Raw genomic sequence first — 24,417 nt, 5'->3', positions numbered from 1 at the left:
GCAGGGGTCGAAGGATCGTGAAGGCCGAGGATTTCCCCACGTTCTCGGGCGGGGCGCATGCGCCTTGCACTCGCCGCCGCTTTTCTCGGTCTCCCTCCGGCCGCAGCTCGCGCTCGGAGCCGGTCGGCGCACGCGCAGTGCCAGGAGCGAGGGGGCGGTCCTGCTGGGCGGCAGCCACCGGATTCCTGTCAGGAGCGGCGCCCGCGGAGCCGCTTCTTCGTCTGCCCCCGCAGCGCGGCCCCGGAGCGGCGATGCCCTCGGACTTCATCTCCCTGCTCAGCGCCGACCTCGACCTCGAGTCGCCCAAGTCCCTCTACTCCAAGGGTGAGCGGCCGCGCGGGGCCTCCTCCGGGCACGGGGACCCTCGCGGCGGGAGCAGCCAGGCCGGGCGGCGCACAGGCCCCGCTTGGTGGGCCCGAGGCAGAAGGGGAGGCGAAGCGCCCCCCACCCACCCCGGCGGCCCTCCCTCCACTCCCACCAGAAAGAGAGGCCGCAGGGGCTGCTCGGGGGCCGCCGGAGGGAGGGGGCGAGAGAAGGCCGGGGGGGCCCCAGGGACGCCTCTGCTGTGGGCTGGAAAGGCCGAGGCGCCCCCCACCCCCCCGGCGGCCCTCCCTTCGCTTTCCCCAGAAAGAGAGGCCGCAGGGGCTGCTCGGGGGCCGCCGGAGGGAGGGGGCGGGGGAGGCCGAGGGACGCCTCTGCTGTGCGGGGGGGGGGGGGGTGAGGGGGGAGGCGCAAGTGGGCGACCAGAAGCGGGAGCAGCGAATGCCAAGGCGGCCGAGTCGCTTGCTGGCAATGCCGGTTGCCCACAGAGGTTGCTACACAACGACCTGTTGGGCATCACCGTTGCCCCCGTGTTGCTTCCCTCAATTCCGGCACCGGCTTCACGTTTTTATCCAGCTGTTATCAGAGTCTCCCGAAGCTTTGAATGGAGGAAGCTGATTTCCAGATTGGTTCTTTACCCCACTAGTCAAAGGAAGTCTCCTCCTTCGCCCTTCTGCGGTGGGGGGGGGGGGGGGGCTTGCAACAGATAGGTAGGGCTTGACTGCCTTCCTAAGAATATTTTATATACCCTCTTCTCTTAGTTCCCTTTTCTATGGAATATACTTTAAAAGTCTCTTCTTACTACAAATAGTTGTTAAATCTTTACCAAAACTTACTCTGGCAACAACAGATAACCTTTTATTTAATTTAGATCAATGAAAGCAATTATCATACTAAGAGCACGTGGTTGTGATAACCAAACAAATATACCTAATCTTACAATGTATTTGTTTTCAGAAATAATACTGAAAGAATGATAGTAAATATTATTCAAGTTAGAACATCCTAGGTAAACCTAAATCAAAATGCTTATTGTTGCAAATGCATTGAATGTTATATGTTATATTAGTCATTTTGTGAGTAAATACAATTTCAATAATTCATAGATTTAGGTAAATATTTTTAAACATATTATAGTTTCTTTAACATGCTTCTCAGTTTCTCATAGGCACTTTGTTATCATATGAAAGGTAACAAAACTAGTAAGAATACATACAATTAGAAACAAGTGAGATTCGAAAGTAACAAATACCGTATTTTTTGGAGTATGAGACTCACCAAAGTATAAGATGCACCAAAGTATAAAATGCGTCTTAGTTTTGGGGTAGGAAAACATGGGGAAAAGGCCTCTGCCTTTCAGCAGTTTGCCAAACGGTAAACAGCACAGGTGATATACAAAGTTTGCTGTGTATTTCGGTTCCTGTGGACCTGATCCACAGAAATAGCAAAGAATTGGAGAAATGGACATTATGGCAGCATGTTAATCCCAGAAAGTTTCCTTAAACGTAGTCACGCTAACTCCTCCCAATTATTTAAATAGATCTACTCCAAACATGACTGTCAGAGTTTAACTCAGCTGCCTTATTTTAATACTGAAACAGGACACTGTTACTTTTCGGATTATACTTTTTCAGATCTTTAAAACTGATGTGGCTTTCCGGCACTATTCTCTGCTATTTAAAAGAAGATACAATAGAACTTGGCCTCTTCAGATCAAGCGTTTATTTTAAAAAGCGTCCTCATTTTGTTGTCTAGAACAATAATAAAAAACAAGCCTAATAATTTGAACATTCTATAGACATTTGTAGTGAATGGCCTGCCTCCTTGCTCCACCTGGGAGCCATTTGATTCCTTGCAGCTGGTTTCACTTTCATTCTAGCAGCTTTGCCTGTGCGGAATCAGCCGTGTGCTCAGTTGCTTGTGCTAGTCAGGTTCTGTGCTATTTGCTGCAAGGAGGTAAATTTCTGGGAGGCAGAGACCAAAGGGTGGGGGTGGACGGATGGGGCTACATTCAGTGTAGAAGATGCACCCAAGATTTCACCCTCTTTGGGGGTGGGGGTGTAAAAGGGTACATCTTACACTCCGAAAAATATGGTACATATGCATGTACATGCACCCAGACACCATATATGTAGCATTTTATATACAAACATACACAGTATATAATTTCTCTTCTCCCCTTTGTGGGTGAGCTAAGTCTTCCTCAGTCTGGGGTCCTCTGCCAGAGACCTGGGAGTTTGAGGGTGCAGTAACTTAGCTGTTCTTAACATTGCATTCTTCTGGAGAGAAAGCGCTGAGGTTTTTCCTGGAATCTGATGGAGCCTCTCACAGCTTAGGAATCACGGCCTCAAGTTCTAGCATTGCTTTGGTCTTTCCACATCCGCTGGTTCTTACTTCAGGCTCTGGTACTTCTCAACCTTCCCCTACTTCTTCCTGACGTTGCTGCCTCTTGACACTGCTACCCCTCTCACCATCACTGTCTTCTGGTCCTCGTCTACTACCATGATGTCTGATTGGTTTACTAGTATCTGCCTATCTATCTGGATCTGGAAGTCCTACAGGATCTTAGCTCTCTTATTGCCCGCAACCTTCCGGGGAATCTTCCACCTGTATGCGTGAGGGTCTAGCCCGTACCTCGGGCAGATGTTCCCGTACACAAAGTCAGTTCCTTGGTTGTGGTGTTAGTGCGGGGGTTGGCACCTTTAAACACTCTGAGAGTCACGAAAGTCCCAGCCGGAAGCTCCCAATTCAATTCTGAAGGCTACCGGATGTCCAGTCCCTCCACCATAGAGTCTCCTCCTAGCATGGCACCTTTTCACAGCAGAGGAATGAAAGAGCCACGGGTTGGTGACCCCTGGGTTTGTGTATGCTGTTCTTGCTGCCTCCACCACCATCACCATGTGCTGGGCTGCCTCTGAGGCTTCTCTGCGTAGTCTGGTCGCTTGGGTTCTGTCTCGCCTGGTCGACCTCTGGTGCCTGTTCTTCAGTGACGCCCGCTGTCAATTCAGCCCTTTCCTGCCCCGGGGAGGGTTTCCCAGAGTCTGGCACCTGTCCAGGGCACATGCCACCAGGATCTCTTTTGTCATGGCGGTTCCTCTGCTTGATCTCACTCACATTTGTATATATTTAGCATAATTTTCTTTCACCCAAAAAGCAACAATAAAGAAAGCAATGCAGGACATTTTAAAGTAGACCTATCTTTTATCTAGAAGCCTTATCTGATTTCCTTCTCTTGTAAACACCAACACAATTTAAAAACAAACTAAAGGGATAATGTAATGCTTATCTAAATGTTTGCGGTAATACATGCTCCATCTTCATTGTCATGGACTTAAGGCAGTACATAGTGTAATCCTCTTCAGTCTTGCAATAGGCTTATCAAGTAGATTCTGGTAAGAGATGGGATGGCTCTCGGGGGGGGGCACTAATGGCTGAGTGGAGTTTTAAATCAGAGGGTGCTAGACTGATGCTCGGACTGCTTGGTCTGCTGCGAGAGATAATATAGCAAACTAAATGTAATGTACAGAATGCAGTAATATGGTTTATACTGCAAATTTGTTTTGTGGCGTTGATTTGGTTCTTAGTATAGAAGGAAGGTTGCAAGTCAAAGATGTGGCAGGGAACCAGGAAGTGTATTTATCTTTGGCTGCCACAGTAGATACAAAACTCTTGCCTTCCCTACTCATTTTGCATTTGCATCTGTTCATCTTACATTACAATCATAGCAGCAACATGGATCTAGAAATATTTTTTTGTATTATGTATTTAGTGACTTGCTGCATTCAATAATTACTGGGAAACATGATAAAATGTTCTTGTTTTGACAATTGAATTTAATTTGGCAATTTATATGAATAATTGATCCTTGATTCAGCTGCTTATAACTGTAGCTTTCATATTTTTACAGGATAAATACAAAAACCCAATACACAAACATCCCTGTTTAACCAAGAACTGTGACATGGCAGGGAAATAGCATTGATGGACTTTCTGAAGTAGACTGTGTTTACTACAGACTATAAACTGAGAAACACTTCAGTAATAACAAATCTATTTATAGTCACCTCTGCTGAGAACTTGGCAAGGACTTTCCGAGTATGGGCATTATTGGAGAACAGAAAAGGGGCCGGACGGGATCTGAATGCTTTGACATTGGGGGGGGGGGGTGCCTGGTAGTTTGCCCTAGCAAGGTAGAACCATCAGAGAGTTCTTCTCAGTCTCTTTAATCCCCAGATTAATTCCAGAGACATGAGGGAGATTTGGCCTAGTAGCCCTCACCAGGTGGGGCGCCTAGCCGACCTTGACTAAGGCCCAAATAAAAAGGGTTGCGTTTCTCAGCTGATTGGATGGGAATCTCCAAGGACGCTTCAGTGCTTCTCTCTGCAAAGTTGGGGAAGATATTTGGGGAGAAAGCAGCAGAAAACCTGCCAAGAAAATTAGCAGTGAAAATTTATAATGTCAACATAAACTGAGCTCAGCTCAAAAGCGAGTCTGTTTGTTTATCAAATTTATATACTGTTTTCATCTCACGGCATGTTTTTTATGTGAAAGAAGGCTAGCAGTAGATTACAATATGGTTGGTTCTTGGTTTACTTTCTCTTCTGCCACGATTCCAATGTCTTACTTTCCATTTTTTAATCCAGCACCACTTGTTGGAGTTTTGCAAAATTCAGACTAGTTTGCCACTAGTTTAATTGAGAAATGGCAAAGTACTGCAAAGACTGAAGCAAATGGAATTGTTTGCTTAATTCCAGGATTGGAAATTAGGAGCTCCCACAAATCAGGGCTGCAGAGGAGTAGATGTTCCAGTTTGATTATTAGGAATGGGGAAAAAATTTACACATATTAGACAGAAATCATTATAGTATTAGCAATTATTAGAACTGGGGAATATTTAATGTATCCATATTTTAGTGTCCAGATCTCTGTCACAGAGCCATTTCCCATGCTTCTCCAAGCTCCTTTGCTGCTAGATCATACGCCTTTCATACTGGAACAGTATAACAGGCTTCAGAAAAAAATATTTTTGTTGAATGCTTAGAGCATACTTGGTTAAACTAAAGCACACAGTTGTGTATTGATAGTAAACAGTATCTTTGACAAGTAAATTTGCAAATGAACAACACTGAGTAGGAAAATCAAGGTTCTGTTCTTGGACCACAGCTTGCGTGTAATTGTTTCTGAAGAATAACTTGATATGGAATAGAAATAGGAAGCCCAATCTTCCCTTTAGAAGGCCAAGGCTGGGTAAATAGCATTCTCTCTATATATTTCTGCCATAACCACCATTACATGGTTCGTTTGTACATAGAAATAATTTGATCTTCCATAACCGAGATAGAATTTCAGCCTTGGTCTCAAGTCCAGTATCTTAAACACTAGCCAGCATTGTTCACCTTTGTCTTTGCTGACCATTTCTTCATGTTTAAGTAGGGGTTTTAAAATTGCGAGTGGTTGCATTCATGGTATAGATTTCTTCCTTCCTTTTTTTTTTAGTTCTGTAGGCCACATGTCTCAAATTATATAGAAACAAAAGTGATTAGTGATAAAAGGAAAATTAGCCTCTTGCCATGTATTTAGTCCTTACTCAAGCAGATGGGTTTATTTTAAATCCTTCAAGCAAATGAAAATGGAAAATGCTTGATTGGAAAAATGCAATCAAAGAATTAAGGGTTGGTCTATCTTCCAAGTCTGACAATAGTAGGCGTAATAATAATAATAATAATAATAATAATAATAATAATAATAATAATAATAATAATAATAATAGAACTTTGGTGGTTTTGAAACTTTGGTATTCTTATAATGCCCTGCCTTTTTGAAGTTCTATGTACAAAATATCACAATTTGAAGTATTTTAATTCCAATATCTGGAAATAGGTGAGCTTAATTCATCAAGGAACAGTGGAAAAAGATGGTAGGTTACATGTAGAATGTCCCCCCTTCCTTATTCCTGGCTGCTGCAATTCTTTCAAAGGTTAATGTACAACCAGTATATTTTCCTGCAGTGTTGCCAAACATGACAAGATCTGCACATGAAGCACCATCCTAGAAAAAAGAATATTGACTTGCTCAATGGCAACAACAGTTGACAGAATAAATATTATCTAATCATTGATTCTGTGTTCAATTAATTCAGCAAGTTGGGGGAAGTCCTTTCTTATGTTAGTCTTAAAAAGAATAGTTATTGTCCAGCAGAAGCTTACAAGTATTGGCTTGGTTCACTAATGACATTCTTTGCAATTGTCACCAATCCTCTTTTCTCTTCTGTCCTCAGTCGTGCAGAGTGGACTTTGGAAAAAGGCAAGGATCATCTTTCATTTATGCAGGGCTTTAAGAAGATAAGATTAAAAGCCTCCTGTAGCTCCTGCAGTTTGTTTCTTGCTTAGAAATCAAAATGGAAATGGAACATAAAATCTTGGAATGGAAGGCACTCATCCCGAGGAGCTGGTGGAGGCATTTGTGGATCCTTCTGCTTAACCTGTGGTTTATGATCCATCTAGTGATCAGAGTAGAATTGAGACTTACACGAATATCTCTGCATATTCCTTAAAAGAATGCACTTTAATGGTATAACCTGGTTCTAGGACAGTGTTGAAGTGTGAAACTTTTTTTACATGGGATTTCTAACACTCATATTTTGTTGAAACTTTTTTTGAGAATTATGATACTAATCTGATCGGTCAAATGGAGAAATGAATTTTATGAGAAACGTTGCATTCCTCCCTTCAGTTTTATTTTTCAAATAGTATCACGTTTTAATTTGAAGTTCTGCTGTTCAGAATATCACAGGTCTTTTATTGACTATTTCAGGATCCAAATTTCAGAATGTTTAAACAGATGCTTTTAAAAAAACCACTATATGTGGCTTAAAATATATGTTGAATTTCTCAAAGACTTCACTCTGTCAAGCTACCAGAAATGAAAATGAGGTTGAACATTCCGACACCTGGTGTGATTGTGTCATGGAGTTGTGATACTGAAGGACAGAAGAAAAATGTTCCGACCAGGGGGGGGAAACGTTTTGGGTCCTGTGGGAATGATGGTTTCTTGAAGGTGAAGTAGAGGAGGACCCCTCCTGTGGGCCCTGCTGTTCAGCGGCTGAGCTTCATTCTCTCTCGGTCAGCAGGCAAGGCACCAGTCCCTATTTTTCCTCCATGCACTGAAGTCTTGTACAAGGGTTTATTTGATACTATTGCACAGAGAAAGCAAGTAAAGCTAAACCGAATGCTCCTTGTTCCTGTCGATTTGAACTACAAACTAACTCAAGGCTTTGCTTTGGAGTCTCTCAAAAAATACTGGCATTGCTGCTACAGATACTTGGGAAGGGGCCTACAAAACAATCCGGGCACGTGCACATTGTTTTGGCCTCAGTGGAGACCCTGGGAACATTAGAACAACAGGGATGGTTGTTATATTCAATTATTGGTTCATTTTTTAAAACTGAGAATAGGACAGATTCATGGGATAAATTCAAATAAAGCTAATTAAAATAGGTAGAACATAAATGTTAAAAAGTGTCCTTAATAATTGTTTAAATTGGCTCAAATTACAGTAATCACATTTCCTGAATCAGATTTTTTTGTGCAGCAGGAAATTAGTTGTAGGTTTATATCCATATTGAGGAAAGTTCTATTGAGAATCGGATTGTGGAAAACAGAACATGATAGAAAATAGAACAGAATCCTTTCCCATAAACGTTTATTTTTCGGGCACAAAGCATAACTTGCTCTGCAATATTGGGGAATGAATATATAAATATATGAAAGATTGGATCAAGGGTATTCGGTAATGCTTTTAACTGAGACAGCATTTTTTGCTTTTACTTGTGATGCAAAAATATGTATCTTTGTTTTTCTGTAGGCTTAAAATAGGCAGGTTTCTTAACCATTCTGGTTTTTCATATAGGAGACTAGTGACCACTGCCTTTATTTCCCTGCTTTATGTTTTGTTATCACATAGCAATGAGCATTTAGTTTGGATCATAAATGCCTGTATTTCTCCTTGGCAGAATCCGTCTATGACCTCCTCCCTAAAGAGCTGCAGCTGCCACCTGCCCGAGAACTCCCCGTAGCATCCATGAGTCAAACCAGTGGGGGCAAAGTGGGTTCGCCCCCCCCGGGGGTAGTTGCTGCTGGTAAGTACTTCCATTGGCTTAGATTAAGATTTTAATACCTGCGAATATTATTGAACAGATGAGCAGTGCTGGAAAAGTTTGCAGAATTTAAAAAAGAGAAAAGCCACACTGGAGATGTTATTGCCTGCTTCATCACCTTCTCCAAGTCTTGCATGCCTTTTTAAAAAATGGGGTAAATACTAAATGATATTTGAGCTGGAGCGTTAAATATACCTGCTCCAACACATTATTTTTGTTAGAGAAAAATCAAAGTACTCGCTTTAATTAAATAATATTTCTTATAATTTGACATTTAGTTACTTAGGAGTTATATGAAGGGACATTGGCTAAACAGAATTTAAAATCACCATAAATTAAAATAAACTGAGAAATAGGCTTTGTAACCTTTTCTCCTATTTTTGTTTTTATTTCATATTAGAGACTTCTGGAGGGAGTTGCCTGGCGTAATCTGTCTTGGACAGTTTTTATCTTGGAATCATATATATTTGAATAGACTTTTTTCATAGTTATATTCCATATTCTCTCCACAAATCTGTTGCCAAAGCTTGATTTTTGAAAGTATAACTTGAGTCAGGGTAAACACTTTGCAGCACTGCTCACTGTTAATGTATTTGAATTTTTTTCCTCATGAAATGGGGATTTAAGTGTATTTTAGGAAGATTTCAGTTTAAAAAGTCCTGTATACTTTCCTTTGGTATATGAAGCTAGTTAGTTAAAGAGAAGAACAGCTGCAATAACTTTGGGAAATGCTAACATTTTAAACCCACAGATCTTTAATATTTTTCATGTTTGAGCTCATTTTCAATCATTTGAAAAATTGGCTTAGGAGAACTAATTGTCTGTTACTTGTCAGCTTTGGTTGTCTGAGTCAGTCCAATTCCTATTGTACACACAACTATGTTGTATTCTACTACTACCCGTATTTGGAACGGGTAGTAGTAGAATACAACATAGTTGTGTGTACAATAGATAGATTTTTCAATACTACTTTCCAGATAGTTGGCAGATAAGCAATATTATTTATTATTACTTGACTAAGTGTTAGCTTATATTTAATACCTTTATTACGCTCCCTAAAATATGGGCTTTAGTAGTAATAATAAAGAAAGATAATATATTTATATAGCAGGGCTATATAAGAACGGTTTAATTCCAAATGTTGTATGCAGTGGGAAATTAATTTGCCCATAAGGCTGGCTTAAAATTGCAACTTTGCCATGCAAAGAATAATGATCACAGATGATCAAGAATGAGAACCAGCGAAGAAGAAAAACCTCCTATGAGGCCCACCGAGATCTTGTTTTAAAAAAAGTCATTTAAAACAAAGAATAAAGTGTATCTTCTGTGTGGTAGGAGCAAGACCAAGACGGCATATTTTCAAATGTTCAACTAACATTTGAATTCTGTCAACTATGCACTAATGACCCTCATCTTAATGACAGTCGTCTTTACATTTCATTTTGGTTACATTTCATTTTGGTTAGATTCAGAATCCTCCACCCTAAATCAGTTGTACTGGTCAATTAAACAGTGAGGATTGATGAGCACAATTTCCCTTGTTTAAGGCTTAGCTTCTTCTGTTTTCTACTTCCATAGCCATAATGTGAGCCAATATCTGGCTGCAAGTCCTGGGTCTCTTTCATTGCTTTAATCAGGAATTCTGGAACACATGAACAGATTGCATAAAAAGTGTATCAGTCAACTTCCGATTCCTTGAGGAAGAGGATTGGCTGAGCTCAAGCATGAGGCCCTGCAAGAACAGACCGCTAGTTCTGCTACTGTTAATTGGCTTTTAATTTGCAAATCCATCTAAACCAGTTTAAAGCTAAGACATGGAAATTAATCTGTCGAGAGCACATTTAATTGTTTTAGCCTAAGAGGAATGCTTCATGTTCATCATTCCAGATGTAAGGTGGCTCTTTTAGCATCGGTTGGCAGCTGTTTTTACATGTTAAACTCTAAAGAGACGCCCCTGTCTCAAAGCCAGAGAACTATGGCTAATCATAAAGGAGCATGCATTGATACTGGATGCACTGCACACTATTGTATTACTAACTGGGCCCAGTGTGAAACCAGAGATTGATTCCTATTTTCCACCCCTGAGAAACCGAAAGAGAAGCGGAAGGACTCGCGCTAGGATACCATGGGGCAGCCACGGCCCTGGCCAGTTCTTCCCCTGCCATTTTGCCAGTTCAGCTTCTAGTATGTATAAAAATAATCTCATGAAATTTCTGCTAGCTAATCAAAATCATTCTTGAGCCTATAAAGAGGGGGATGGCCAGAGTATTTCTTAAAGAAAGGGAAGGTCCATAACTCTGGTTTGGAGGTGCAAGATGGGCTTCCTGACAACCTTCCCTAAAATTGTATCCTGAAGAAATCATGGCACTACAGGTACTGAATGTCTGAGCTGCTTTTCAGCATTTACACTAAAGGTAAATTGAAAAGTAGATGAGTTTGAGTCCATTTTGAGTCTCTAGGTAGTTCACCTGATGTGAAGGTGCAAGAAATTGCAACCTTGCAACACTGATGTTCCCTGCCTTCCTCCGTCTCAACATTAACCAGTCCTAGCTTTGCTTACTTTTTAGCTCAGATGATTAGAGTGGAGCCATTGAAATCGGAATTATTATTTATTTATGAAATTTATTTGCTGCCTGCTTTGGGCGGTAGAACATCATGTAAATCATGGTTGCTTCAGTCCGGTGGATTTTACCACTTAAATTCTTATCAATATAGCACAGGGCAGCGTGGTGGGCCTGTGGCAAGACGTATGCAGGTCATAATTGTACTTTTTAAAAAACACCTGCCCAAAGTTGCTGCGGATGTGCATTTATTTAATAATAAACGTTGGATGTAAGTACAGTCTTCAAACTGAGGCCAACTAATGGCCCAACTGAGTCTTGCAAGCTTTGCAGTCTAATGGCGTTTCAAACACTGGAAGAGAGAGAGCCTGCTTTGAAGGAGGAGAAAATAAGTGGGTCGTTTTATGGTTAGATGGGTATCAAGAACATCTTCCTCCAAGGGGTTGAGTTAGTGTTGGGAAAAAGAGCTCTCCTCCCTGCTGCCTGCCGAGTGAGGTCAGTGGCCCAGGCTCAGGACAGGCAGGGGTCTGCCCAGAGGGGTTTCTGTCTGTCTGTCTGTCTGTCTGTCTGGCATGGTTTCCCTCGGCTGATACCTGGGGAGGGACGGGAGCTGCCAGGCTGCCCTGGAAGGAGTAGCGGTTGCAGGGGGTTTCACCAGGGCTTTCCAGAAGGAGGCCAAGGGAGAGAAGAAGCCGCTGCCTTTACAAACATCAGAAGAGGGAGGGGGCAGTGAGTGTTTCTGACCCTGAGGTGAAATTCAGTAAACTCAGAATAGCACTTGGGGAGGGGTTGTGTTTTGTTTTTTTGTGGGGAGGGTGTGCGCAGCGTGTGTAGAAAGCAGGGCCAACGCGTTTGGCCTCTTACCCGCAGGGCCTGGGGGCAGCCTCCCCTCCCCGGGCTCTGCTTCCAGGCTGAGGGCTAGTCTGCTGCTTGACTGCCTCTAATTATCATTTTTGGTTGTCAGACTTCCTAGTCTGAATTGATGAACATGAACCTCCAGTTAAAGTTGCAGGTAAGAAATAACAACTTCTGCATCTGTCAGTACAAATATTAAGTTATTCTCTGCGTCAAAGCAGAGGGGATTCGGATTTGATTTGGTTTTTTTAACGTTGTTATGGCATGCCTATGTAATGGAAAATGTTAAACTATAAATAATACATAAATATAAGTGACCAGTCTCTTCTGAATCTGCATTGAATGTTTAGAGTAAAGGGTGGGTGGGTTGTTTTTTGATATTGCTGGGGTGTTTTCTCTATTAATACACTTAACTTGCATTCTAGCTTCGCCATTCAGACACAGGCCTCGTGTGGTGGGTTGTGTGCTGTCAATAGTGAAGACAAATAGTAGCAGAGACACTTAACCCCTCCAGCCTCACCCAGGGTGTAGGTCGGTCTCATTCCAGACTTCTTCATCAGCCTCTCTCTCCTTTCCTTTCTGTTTTGTTTTGTAAATAGTGGATTGACTTGAGTTGACCTCTCATAAAGCTTTTGACCTTGCATCAATCAATGAAGCTGGAGAAGATTGCCAAGCCAAAGTTGGCACGAAGGTCTGCAGCAAAGACAGGAGGACGCCAGGCCCAATGGAGGCAGGTTTGCAGCCCCTTCCTCCGGGACTTTGACCACACGAGGTCTGGCGTCCTTCCGTCTTTGCTGCAGACCTTCCAGCTTTTTCTTCACTGACTCTGGAAAGTCCCCTGGCCCAGTAATGGGGAAGAAGCCAAGATTCCTCAAGGTTCCTTGTCGGAGGGGGGGGTTGTTGCCTTTGGGATGGATCTGCCCTGACCCGCTTTAGGGGACGCGCACGTTTTCTCTTCGGTCTCCTGAACAGTGAAGAGTGTGTGGCAAGTGTCTGCCATGCTTCATTCATTGGCTGCTTGTGCACCTACTGTTTTGCATGGAAATGCTCCAAGGGACACCCCCCCCCCCCCCCAGGCTCCCTGCCCTGTTATCCCCACACGCTGGGAAAAAGCCCTTGCAATGTCTTCTCCTCACAGCCTCTAGAAAAGCCTGGTGCCCCTGAAGCCCCCCCCCCCCCCCCTCAGAGAACGGAAGGCTTTAAGCTTTGCCTAGAGAGGGCCATTTCCTCCGGCCCCACCAAAGAGCCTTCCACGAGGGAAGGAGACTATTGCACTTCAGGTAGCAGCTTCTTCTCTGCTCCTGATGCTAAAGTTGCCCTGGGCGCTTCCATTATCCTTAGTCCCTGGGAGGCAGCGAGCGCATCTGTTGAACAAGGCTCAGCACTGTTTGGAAGCCCCCCTGCTCCCACAGAGCTAACACAGAAGAGAGACGGGGCTTTTTGTATTGTACTACATGCTGTTTTGTCTTGTTATCTGTTTGCCTAGAGGCAGAATAATCATCTGAACAATGCTACTAAAATTGCTACCGTGCCTTTTTAAACTGCACAATTTGTTTCAATTGCAGAATGGACAGTGTGCCAGCACCAAAATCTTTGGAGGGTTTAATTATAAACAATTAACCATTTTATTGCCACGATGCTCATAAAAATATTTGGCACATGATTGTAATTGTAAAAAAGGATTTGATGGCACTTAGCTTTGTTGATACGTAATCTCGCATTTCACAGAATGCATAAAACTAACCCGTCTAGCTTCAGTTTTATTAATAATGCAATTTTGATCCTAGAAATTAACTTGTGGAGTAGAAATAATACTAAACACTGGAGTGCCCTGTATACACCTGTATTTTAACAGCGGGAAGAGATTTCTGATAACCTTTCCCAGATCCAGCCAATTTTTGGACATAATTCTTCACAAATGTCAGGTTTGAAGAGACATTGTGACTCTCCAGATTTGGGATTAATTTGTTTTTGAAGCTGCTTTAGCATCAACTGATCAGTCAGGGTTTTGCTATTGCATTCAAAATGTGAAGTCGTATAACACCCTACAGTTCTGCCCTATGACAAGTGAGCGTCCATTCTTCGCTGAGGTGTATTCAGTCCCTTAAAATGAAGTCTCCTCCTCACAAACACAGCAGGAGGGCGGACACCAATCCTCCCTTGCCCTCTCTTCTGCTTCATCCCTGTGCAGGTAGTCCTCCATTTACAATCCCTGTTCGGACTGGAACATGTCTGTTGTTAAGCAGGGGAGTCATTAGGGGACTAATCAGACTGGGTTTTCAACCTTTTTTGCATTAAGTGAATCTGGCTCCTCCCCCCCCCCCCCCCAGCGCCCATGGACTTTGCTTGTCCGAAGTCCCCTGGAAAGGTTGTAAGTAGGGATATTTGGGTCCCAGAATACCTGCCAATTGTCAAGCAGTCAAATTTTGATCCTGTGACCGTAGAGATGCCGCAGAATTTTTCTAACTTTGAATAGTCATTAAACAAATGGTTATAAATTGAGGACTACTTGCATATTATAATTGCTGTGCTTAATTGAAGGAACTAAGCTTGCTCATGTTTTAAAGCTTTGAAGGTCTCTGTTATAAAATCAATCCAGCAGTTTGTTTTACCTAATCTGCCCTAATTGCAACATGGAACATGGGGCTAACAACACTTTCCTAAGCAAAGATGGATCTCCTGATTCCCTTTGTGTATAAGCAAAGTCTCCCCCCCCCCCAAATATCATGTAAAATAATACTTTGGAAGAGTTACTATTTATTTGTAACATGCTTCCCACTTTGTGTTAATATTGTTTAATAAACTCTAATAATCGTTGTGTTTCTTGGGGAAAAAATTTATTTCCACGTGAATTCCCTCTGTAAGGAATTAATCTAGAATAATGGTGCCCTGTGGATTTAGGTGATTGTGCTAATTCCCCTTTTGAAGTAAGGAAATTGGTCGTCCGTTTCTTTCCAGAGGTGACCCTCTTTATCTCCCTTAAATCACAGATAAAAATGGATGCTAGGCTCACAGAGAGGTCAAAACACCTCAGCCAGTATTTTGGACAGTTTACATCAGAGATGAGTTTCTCTTCCTACTTGCTCCTCTCTCATGTAGAAATTAAAAGAAATATCACATTTTGCACGAGTTCTCCAACTTGTAGAAAGTATTGTTTATACCAATGCAAGTTTGCAGCATTCTTTCTGCATGTATTTCATAATCCACACAGAATATCTAATCAAAGCAAGCTGAGTAGCTGAGTGAGTGAGTGAATAGTTAAAATATACATTTGCTCTGTTTTAATAAAGGTCGCTTTAGAAATGTCGACTTATTCTAATTCAAAACTGGCTGCAAATCAGCAATTATAGTCACTGAAACAAATTTTAAAATTTCCTTAGGAAAGCACTGCATTAAATGCATGATATAAAAGGTTTTTTTATAATTAAAATGCAGTTTTGAATGACTGAATTTTCCAGTTTCAACCACTGCATTTGTTGAGACACAAGCTGGAAAATGGAACTGGTATCAATCAGTGCTCTAGATTATTTTAGCAATTATCTGGCAACCGAATGAGGAATCCTGAAGGAAATATTGATATTATTTAATTTTCATTCTTCCATTTTTTGGTCATGTACTGGTATTTTCAGTTAAGGTGACCACAAAGTTAGATAATCATTTATTTTCTGAACATTTTTTTAAAAAGATTGTTTAAATAATCATACGCACTGCACTTATTCCATTTGAGGCCAATGACTCATGAATAAGTATTCTTTTGCATTAAGAAAAATATTGCCCATTTGTTTCTCTTCTAGAGAAGGTGCCGCACTCAATTCAACACTTCTGCAATTTATATAATTTTATAAGAGACGTTCACGTCCCAAGTTTAACTTTGTTTTGATTCTTGATTCCACAGCATTCTGGAGCATCTCCAGAAGTGCTTTAGGGCCCATTTAACCCTTGTTCTCCAAGGAGACCTGAGGTTTCATTTGCATGGACCTGTCTTGCCTCTTCCCTTGATGGGGGGGCGGGGGGGGCTGCTCCAGTTGAATCCCTCCTTCTTTCTCCCAGCTTAAAGAATGCTGAGCTACTTTGGGCTGAGGAAGGGGACCTCTGCCTGCCCCTTTCTGCCCCCCACCCCCCTTTCACTCCAGGGAGCTGAACCAGCCTCTTCTCCCACCTGGCTTTTTAGGGCCAGGGCCTCCTCCAAGTTTAAACATTAGCCAGTGCTTTTTGGGGGGTGGGGAATTCATAAGTGACAATTGGTACCAGTTCCATTTGTTGCTGTTCAATTATTTTATATTTCATTTCTCATTTGATATCTGGAATATTCAGCAGCTCTCTTCTCATTTATTTTCTCATTATTTTTATTCCAGGATTTGCCTCTGAAGCAGGGAGTGTCTGCATTAAAAATGACCTGTAGTTCTCTGCTTCATAGGTTAGAAACTTATTTTAATACTTCGTGGCTAAGCACAGTCCCAGGTTTCTGAACATCTCAGATGCTGAGCAATTGGCAATAATGTGGCCTAAAATGCACCTTCCTGGGGGTTTCTGTCATTTTTGATGAAACGGCTTAAGTCCAGACGAGGCCACGAAAGCACCTTTGTTTGCTAGCAACCGTTTGGTGGCTTTCTGAAAAGTCTGATTGCTGCCAGGCACTAAAACAAGCAATGCAATTTGGATCTCTTTTCTGAACACTCCCACGTTGCTTAAGCCTTATATTACGTGAAGCACCTAAATTCCAAAACAAGCCAAATTCTAAAACGTTAATTGGGGGGGGGGGGGAGTCGGTTCGCCAAACCACGCTGCTTCAAAGGGACTGCTATAGCCAGCAGAGTGGGGATGGGGGACCCTGTATTGACTTGTGGATTATACACCGCAGATGCGTCTTCAGCTCCCTCTCGCTCCGTGGGCGGTGCGTGCAGCTCCTTTGCCACCTCTTCCGGCCCCACCGCTTACTCTACCTCAGTCACTGACAGCAAAGCTATGCAAGTGGACGGCTGCTCCTCAGCCATGGGGGTAAGTAACCCTGGGGTAAGTGACCAGCAGTTGACCAATAACACAGCCCAGCAGCCGCAGCCACAGCCCACCCCGAAGAGGCACACGGTCCTCTACATCTCGCCACCACCGGAGGACTTGCTGGACAACAGCCGGATGTCCTGCCAGGATGACGGGTGCGGATTGGAGTCTGAGCAGAGCTGCAGCATGTGGACGGAGGACTCCCCCTCCAACTTCAGTAACATGAGCACCAGTGCCTACAATGATAACACTGAGGTGCCGCGCAAATCCCGTAAGCGAAACCCAAAGCAGAGGCCAGGGATCAAACCGAGGGACGGTGAAGAGTCGACCATGGATATCTTTGATGCCGACAGTGCCAAAGCGCCGCACTATGTCCTTTCCCAGCTCGGCACCGAGAGCAAAGGCAACTCGAAAGCAGGAAATGGGTTGGTATCTGCCTTTATGTTCTATCCACATGTGTTAAAGCAGGAGCTAAAGTTTGGTTTTCCCCTAGAGGTCATCACACCCACTGTCCCTGAGAGAGGTGGGGGAGCTGGTACTTGATAGCTTCTTAAGTGTAGCAGTCATTGAACAGGAACGGTGGGTTGTCAGCTTTGCCTGGTGGAGCCTAATTAGCGTGGGGGAAACTTTTCCAGTAAAAAACAGGTTTAAAACCCAATGCTTAAAGTTGGATTCTGCAACAGAGATAATTACGGGGACTTAAGGCCACACTTCACTGTCTTCTGTTTCACCCTCTGCATAAGTTTAAGGCAGCTGGTTTTGACTTTTCATATTCTTTCTAAAATGTTAAGATGAACCAAGTGTGTGTTTGTGTCATCTCAGTTCTGTAACTGATCTTTCAGAAATAAATCTCTCTCCTGTTTTGCTCTGTGCTTCTCAGTTGTGTGTACACGTATGCGCAAATGTTGCCTGCAGCCTGCTTGGGTGGTGGTTTCTCATCTTTCCGTGTATTTGCATCCTGATTTAGGAACTCTGGTTTGCATCCCACGTCATGAGTGGAAAGTGCATGCCTGTATTATGGAAGGGAATTGCTGGTTTTCTACCTAACTCACCTCCCTTTGGGATCCAGAGGATCACAAGATCTTCAGTGTTGGCCATGGGGCAATATGAGGTGTATTTGCCTGAGAAATCAGCGACCCTCCACCTTGCTGCAGCCTATTGCATTGCCTAGAAACCTAAGTGACCTTTGTAAAGAAGTCTAATTTTCCTGGGCAGAGGCAGTGCCTTGGGGAGCCATTTTGTTTGATGCCTCATGTTGGCCAATAATGTAAGATCCAGGAATCTAGCCTGCTCAGTTCTTTGCAAACCAGTGTTAAATGCTTAGGTCAGATCATGGCTTCTTCCTCCGAATTTTAGCAAGGTGGACAAGCCTAGATTTGCATTTAAGAAGAAGCAAGCCACTGGCTGGATGGTCAGGGCTCGGTCCCTATGTCGGTGGCAGCAGGAGCAGTTGGGCAGCGGTGTGGTAGATTGTTCCTCCTAAGTCAGAATGTTTACCCCTCTGCGTGAGAATGTGGACACAGAAGCCATGCAGTGAAATGCGTTGAGTTCCTTGCCTCCTCCTTTGAAGGCCTTCTCTGGTTGCTTGCAGGAAAGACTTGTTTCATGTTACCCTTGAGTCAGAAAACGTGGGATTTGCCACGTAAAGGAAAAGCCGTCTTGCGCCGTCTCCTCTTGGAGGAGGGAGAGGATAAAGGACTCTCCAGCGTGAGGCCAAGCAGCGTCCCAGCGTAGGGTTGGAGAGGCCCTACACAATGTGGCCCATAATAGCCGTACGTGACCAGCTCTCCTCACACAAAATGCATAAGAGCCGTACAAGGACAACGTTGTCCTCGGAGACTGGGGCCTAGAGATCCAATAAACAAACAAACATTAAAATGAAAACTGCTGATTCTGCAGATTCTCACGTTATCAAAAATTGTCTTCAGACTATTAAAAGGGGCTATTGGAAGAGACGATTCTTCAAGAAATAAGTTCAGAATCTGAAAATGAACACTGTAGTCCTATGGATGTTGACTTTGAAATAAGCCCATTGAATTAATGCTGTTGACTATTTTTGTAGAATAAATACAAGGAGTCAGTGTTGTTTAACCCTTTTCCAGACCTGAATGCACTTCAGCTGCTAAATGCCTACTAGAATATAGTGCTGAGTTTAATTAAAACAAACTGCCTTCCTGTCATAGGGATTCAGAGGGTGCTTTGTATGGTGTTTAGTTGTGCGTTGCTTCCGTAGTTGAAAGGGGAAATGTAGCTGGACATGCGCTCATTGCTTTCAATGTGCCTTTCCCCAGGACTGCAGCCAGGGGCACCCTCCCAATCACAGAGGTCACTGGGATCCACAGCAGGGCACAGCCCTGGCCTTTTCCAGGAGCCCCTTGACGAGGGGAATTAGGGACTGGGGCTTTTTCCAAGGGTTACCTAGTGAGTTTTGTGGTCAAGTAGCGGAATGAATCCTGGTATCAAGAATCTGTGGCGCATGTGAAATCTCTGGGAAATTTTGAAACCCAGTTTGGGGGGGGGGGGTTATTTCGTTTTGATTGCAGAGATGTGGATAACTATTTGTAATCATGATCAATTTATCAATGTCATTATCTCAGAAGGCAAAATTTTGCAATACATGTATTGTATCAAGCAGATGTCCCCTTTTGGCTGCTGGAGCTCTGATGTGGAGCTCCAAAGAATGCTCCTTTCATGTATTTGGGCTTCCATTGTATGTCAGAGTTCCTACTTCAGATGACAGGCCCCCCGAATGGGGGCTCTTTGTACCACAAGGCCTTCTGGAGGTCAGAATTTGAATAATGGAATTTCTTCTAAAGGAAATGATAAAAGCCAATGGAAAATGTGGTGCCCATAGGCTGCTCTTATATATTTGCATATAGTCTCATAAAATGGGATTGTGTTGCTTTCAAAATGCAGTTATTGTCTAAACCTCTTTTAGAAATTAGAATCTTGTGCAACTGCTACTTATGTAGCCTGCAGTAAACATTGAATATATATTTTTGAGCATTCTTACTGGAGACAGTGTGAGTTTTATTTATAAGTGCCGAAACAAAATGAGGCAGAATTTCAAGTTTAACAATATTGCATGGTGTGCTTGAAGCCTGGAAGTTGACTTGTCAAACATACCGGTAATTTATTTCATAAACACATGTCATTCATGAAAGAGTAGCTAGGAGGGCTTAACCCTCGTTGCGCACGTTTCGGAACATCTCTCACCCAGTCCTGGTCCTCTCTGGAACAGAAATAGAGACATCCATTTCGTGTGTTTTGGGTGCCTGGTAGATCAAAGGTATTGGGCAGAAAAGAACAACAAAATGAGATGGTCGGATCCTTCTCTAATTTAATGAAACCTTACACAAAAAGCTAGCTTAGGTTTTCAGGGCTGGTAGGATGCTTAGAGAAGAAAAATCCAGGGGACCAAAAGTTATGAAAATACCAAATCCACTTGGTCTAGCACAACCTACGGCCCACTTGTAGGCTAGCAATTATTGTAACTGGAAGTGACATGATCAACATTTGTGCACTCAGGTGACTGGTCTGCCTGGACCAGCAACTTAGCTGAGAGAAGGTTTTATGCCATTTTTACTGTTGGCAGAAGTTAGGGAAATCTGGGCCACACCAGTTTGTGGCATCCAAAGTCAGGCTGGAGCGTTGTTTCCGTGGTTCCTTTGGGGTTGATTCAAAGAGGTTTTTCTCATGGAACTCCCCTTGGGGTGTACCTTTAGCTGGGTCATTTTGCATTTATTTCTTCCCAGAGGCAAATAAACCCCTCTGACCCATCGTGCCATATTGCCTCTGCAAACAAATCCCTGAAGTAGCAAAGCTCCCGAAGTAGCAAGCTTGGTAGATAACATAGAAATGCAGCATTTAACTTTGGATGCATGGTGTTACCAATGGAAGCTAATGGCTATTTTGATTCATTTACTTCTGAAAAGTCTTCTTTGTGTTACCAGGAGAAAATTATGCATGTGATCAGCCTTTAAATAGCTCTGGGGAACTGCATGAAATATTGGGGGTGGGTGGGTGTTCAGCCTGGTGGCCTGGATTCTTTCCATTGATATATTTGTTCTCAAGGAAAGAAAGAAATAATTGCAACCTACCTTACGTAAATGCCACAATTTCAGTTCTTCTCATTTTAAAATGCACAGAAAGTGCCATAAGCGAGTGGGCCGACCTGATATACTAAAAGGAAATTCAGCCTAGATAGCTGTGTCACAGTAAATGCAGTTGTTTTAATGTGCTGAAATTAAATATATTTTAATCTAACAGCATCGGTTGGAAAATGTATTTAAACATATACTTGCCTGAAGTATATAGCAATAGGGCCTAGGAAGCCTTTGGTCTAAAAAGGATCAGGATTTATTTTAACCAGGCAACATTTGTGCTAGGTTAATTGTTCCAGGAACTGACATTTCACACAAGTTGGTGAACGAAGGCAGGTTGTATAAACTGTTTATGGTTAAAATCTATCTATAAATTTTGTCCTCTAATTACTAGTTAAAAATATAGTTTTTTAGGTTTCTGGCTATGTTGTTTTAATGAAACGACACCCTTTTTGTGAAAGGAAAGTAGAGAAAGGATGCAGGGCTACATGTGTCTCTCTGTGTCTCCTGGTTTCCCCGGCGGCCCCTTTGCCTGCTTGGAAGGGAAGCCGTTGGTGTGACCTGTCCATTCATCTGCTTTAACACCCCAGAGCCTCCGACGTCCCCAAGGTGGCGGGAGGGAAGAAGAGCCCCATGTTGTGTGGACAGTACCTGAGCAGAAGTGAAGGCAAAGACCTGAAGATCCTGGTGCAGCCGGAGACGCAGCACAGGGCTCGCTACCTCACGGAGGGAAGCCGGGGCTCGGTGAAAGACCGGACCCAGCAGGGATTCCCCACGGTCAAGGTAGGCCAGAAGGTCTGAAAGGTGCCACTAGAACAGCCCTCCAGTCTGTGGTTAGGCTGTTGTTCCCGGCAAAGGGCTGGGTGTTTTTGGCTGAAGACAGGGGAGCCTTTCTAGCTGGACGGAAGGAGTATAAATACAGAGCAGGGGCGACTGACTCTTGGCTCTCCTGGGCCTGCAATAAAGGCACAGAGCAGCATCTGTGCAGCCTCCCCTGAATGAAAGAGGGTGGTTGTCACTGGTTTTCACTTCAGTCTCCGAAAGAATATTGCAAATATGGTTGGAAAAAAATATGTGACTTGTTTTTTGACTGAAAAGTAGATACTTAAACAAGTTAGTGATCTAGTAATTTTTTCCCTCAGAAAAATAAAGATACGTTTCCTTTAATTGCATGCTAAAATTTAGACCCACTGAATATGTGCAGAGTTTCTGAAGAATAGCACTAGATTCTTAAGTGGTTTTCTGGCTTCATCATAACCATTTTGCTACAAGGGAGCATAAGATATAAAAAGTCAACCTCGTCCAAAACAGACTTTTAAAAATGCTTCCTTCTCAAAAAATAATATTTATATACAGTGATCATAGTTCCCTCTAAGCTGAGCAGTGAGCAATGGCTCACTTAAAAATCATCATCAACTCAGAGTTTTTCAAACCTGCCCAGAAGCCGAGAGGGAAAGAGTGAGAGGGAAAAAGTGCCGCCCAGTCCCGAAGGGACTGCCGCTCAGACACTATACTTTTCCGCCCACCCACCCCCAAAAATTAAAGGGAACACTGACAGTGATCCCTCGATTATCGCGAGGGTTCCGTTCCAAGACCCCTCGCGATAATCGATTTTTCGCGATGTAGGGTTGCGGAAGTAAAAACACCATCTGTGCATGTGCGCCCTTTTTCCATGGCCGCGCATGCGCAGATGGTGGAGTTTGTGTGGGCGGCGGGGAAACCCCGATCTTCGTCTGCTCGCTGCTGCTGCGGCCGCCCAGCAGCTGATCTGCTCGGCGGCGGCAGCGAGGAGCCAAATCGGGCTTTCCCCTTTGCGTGGGCGGCGGGGAAACCCCGATCTTCGTCTGCTCGCTGCTGCTGCGGCCGCCCAGCAGCTGATCTGCTCGGCGGCGGCAGCGAGGAGCCAAATCGGGCTTTCCCCTTTGCGTGGGCGGCGGGGAAACCCCGATCTTCGTCTGCTCGCTGCTGCTGCAGCAGCAGCGAGCAGACGAAGATCCGGGTTTCCCCGCCGCCCACGCAAAGGGGAAACCCCGGCTCCTCGCTGATGCCCCCGCCCGCCAGCAAGAGGAGGAGAGATAGAGAAAGAGAGAGAAGGAAAGAAAGAGATGAGAGAGGGAGGAAGAGAGTGTGAGAGAGGAAGAAGCAAGATAGAGAAAGAGAGAGAGAAAGAAAGATGAGAAAGGAAGGAAGAGAGTGACGTCATCGGGTGGAAAAATCGCGATATAGCGTTTCGCGAAGAACGAGATCGCGAAAATCGAGGGATCACTGTATATGCTCAAGATATGAATACAGTAAAATCAACTGGAAGGTTTGATAGAATATAACTAAAAACATCAAAACGTTTAAAATCCAAAGAATCCACCTGTTTTGCTCCGCACCCGTCAGTGTCCGGTGCCTGCGCTGTTGGCAGAGGAAGGGGGCTCCACCTCATGCTCTTTTAACTCCTGGTTTGTGATTGCAGCTGGAAGGTCACCACGATCCTGTGACGTTACAGATATTTGTGGGCAATGACTCTGGCCGGGTGAAGCCCCACGGATTCTATCAGGCCTGCAGGGTCACCGGGCGGAACACCACGCCCTGCAAAGAGGTGGACATCGAGGGCACGACGGTCATCGAAGTGGGCCTGGATCCGAGCAACAGCATGACCCTGGCGTGAGTCCCTTCTGCCCTCCTGGGAACAGGGTCAGGGCGGGGGGGGGGGGGTCTTCACGAATCCCAAACACAAACAGTAGCACTCTTGGGGGGGGGGGGGTTAGACCCATTTCTGGCTAAAACTGTATTTGTTTGCAATCAAGTGGGAGGATTTCTCTCCCTCTCCGGCTGCGATGGGAGGTTTGTGGACTCCCCCTCCCCACCCGCCTGCAGCAGCGTCCTTGGTGTCCCAGTTAGGACTGGAACCTCTTTGTCAGCAGAAGTGGACAGCTCTTCTGATTGTTACACACACACACACACACACACACACACGCCCAGGGGTGGGGCTCCACCCCAGAGCGCCCGATTTGCACAGAAAGGTGTTGGAAGAGAAAGCAGGGCGTCCCGCACAAGCCCCGCCCACCCAAGGGGGGCAGCAGAGACACTGGGTCCCCCCCCCCCCACTGCAGGCCACACGTCTCTTCCAACCTCCTTTATTTGCTCAGCAATATTGTCCAACAAAAACAAAAATTCCCAAGGCTGCAGGTTTTCCTCTCAGCAGCAGATGGCGCTCCTGCTCCAGTTCAGCATGGCTTCTCTTCATTATGCAAATAATCCAAATTCAATCATTTTAAATTGTAAAATCCAATATAGGGATGAGTAAATAATAAATCAGTTTGATTGTAATAAAATAGTAAAAAATTCCAGGTTGAATTCCAATATTTTAAAAAATACCTTTCCAAAGCCACATGTTCATTCTGAGTTTTTTTTCTTTGTTTCCTTCTCACCTTAC

The 24,417-nt window shown here is 43.9% G+C and overlaps 1 protein-coding gene across 1 annotated transcript in view; it reads left to right on the top strand.

The window, feature by feature from the left end:
• Window positions 1–7: 7 nt before the first annotated feature.
• NFAT5 (nuclear factor of activated T cells 5) overlaps window positions 8–24,417 on the top strand; it is a 37,015-nt gene continuing 12,605 nt past the window's right edge. The window contains 5 exon segments of the mRNA XM_070761716.1: window positions 8–324; window positions 8,333–8,458; window positions 16,754–17,315; window positions 21,584–21,776; window positions 23,455–23,645. Coding sequence (XP_070617817.1) covers window positions 252–324; window positions 8,333–8,458; window positions 16,754–17,315; window positions 21,584–21,776; window positions 23,455–23,645 — 1,145 coding nt within the window. The 5' untranslated portion in view covers window positions 8–251.

The sequence above is a fragment of the Erythrolamprus reginae genome, chromosome 9 (genome assembly GCF_031021105.1).
Source record: "Erythrolamprus reginae isolate rEryReg1 chromosome 9, rEryReg1.hap1, whole genome shotgun sequence".
Lineage (NCBI taxonomy): Eukaryota > Metazoa > Chordata > Lepidosauria > Squamata > Dipsadidae > Erythrolamprus > Erythrolamprus reginae.
Note: the sequence above shows the minus strand (reverse complement) of the source record. Positions and strands in the feature narration are given on the sequence as shown.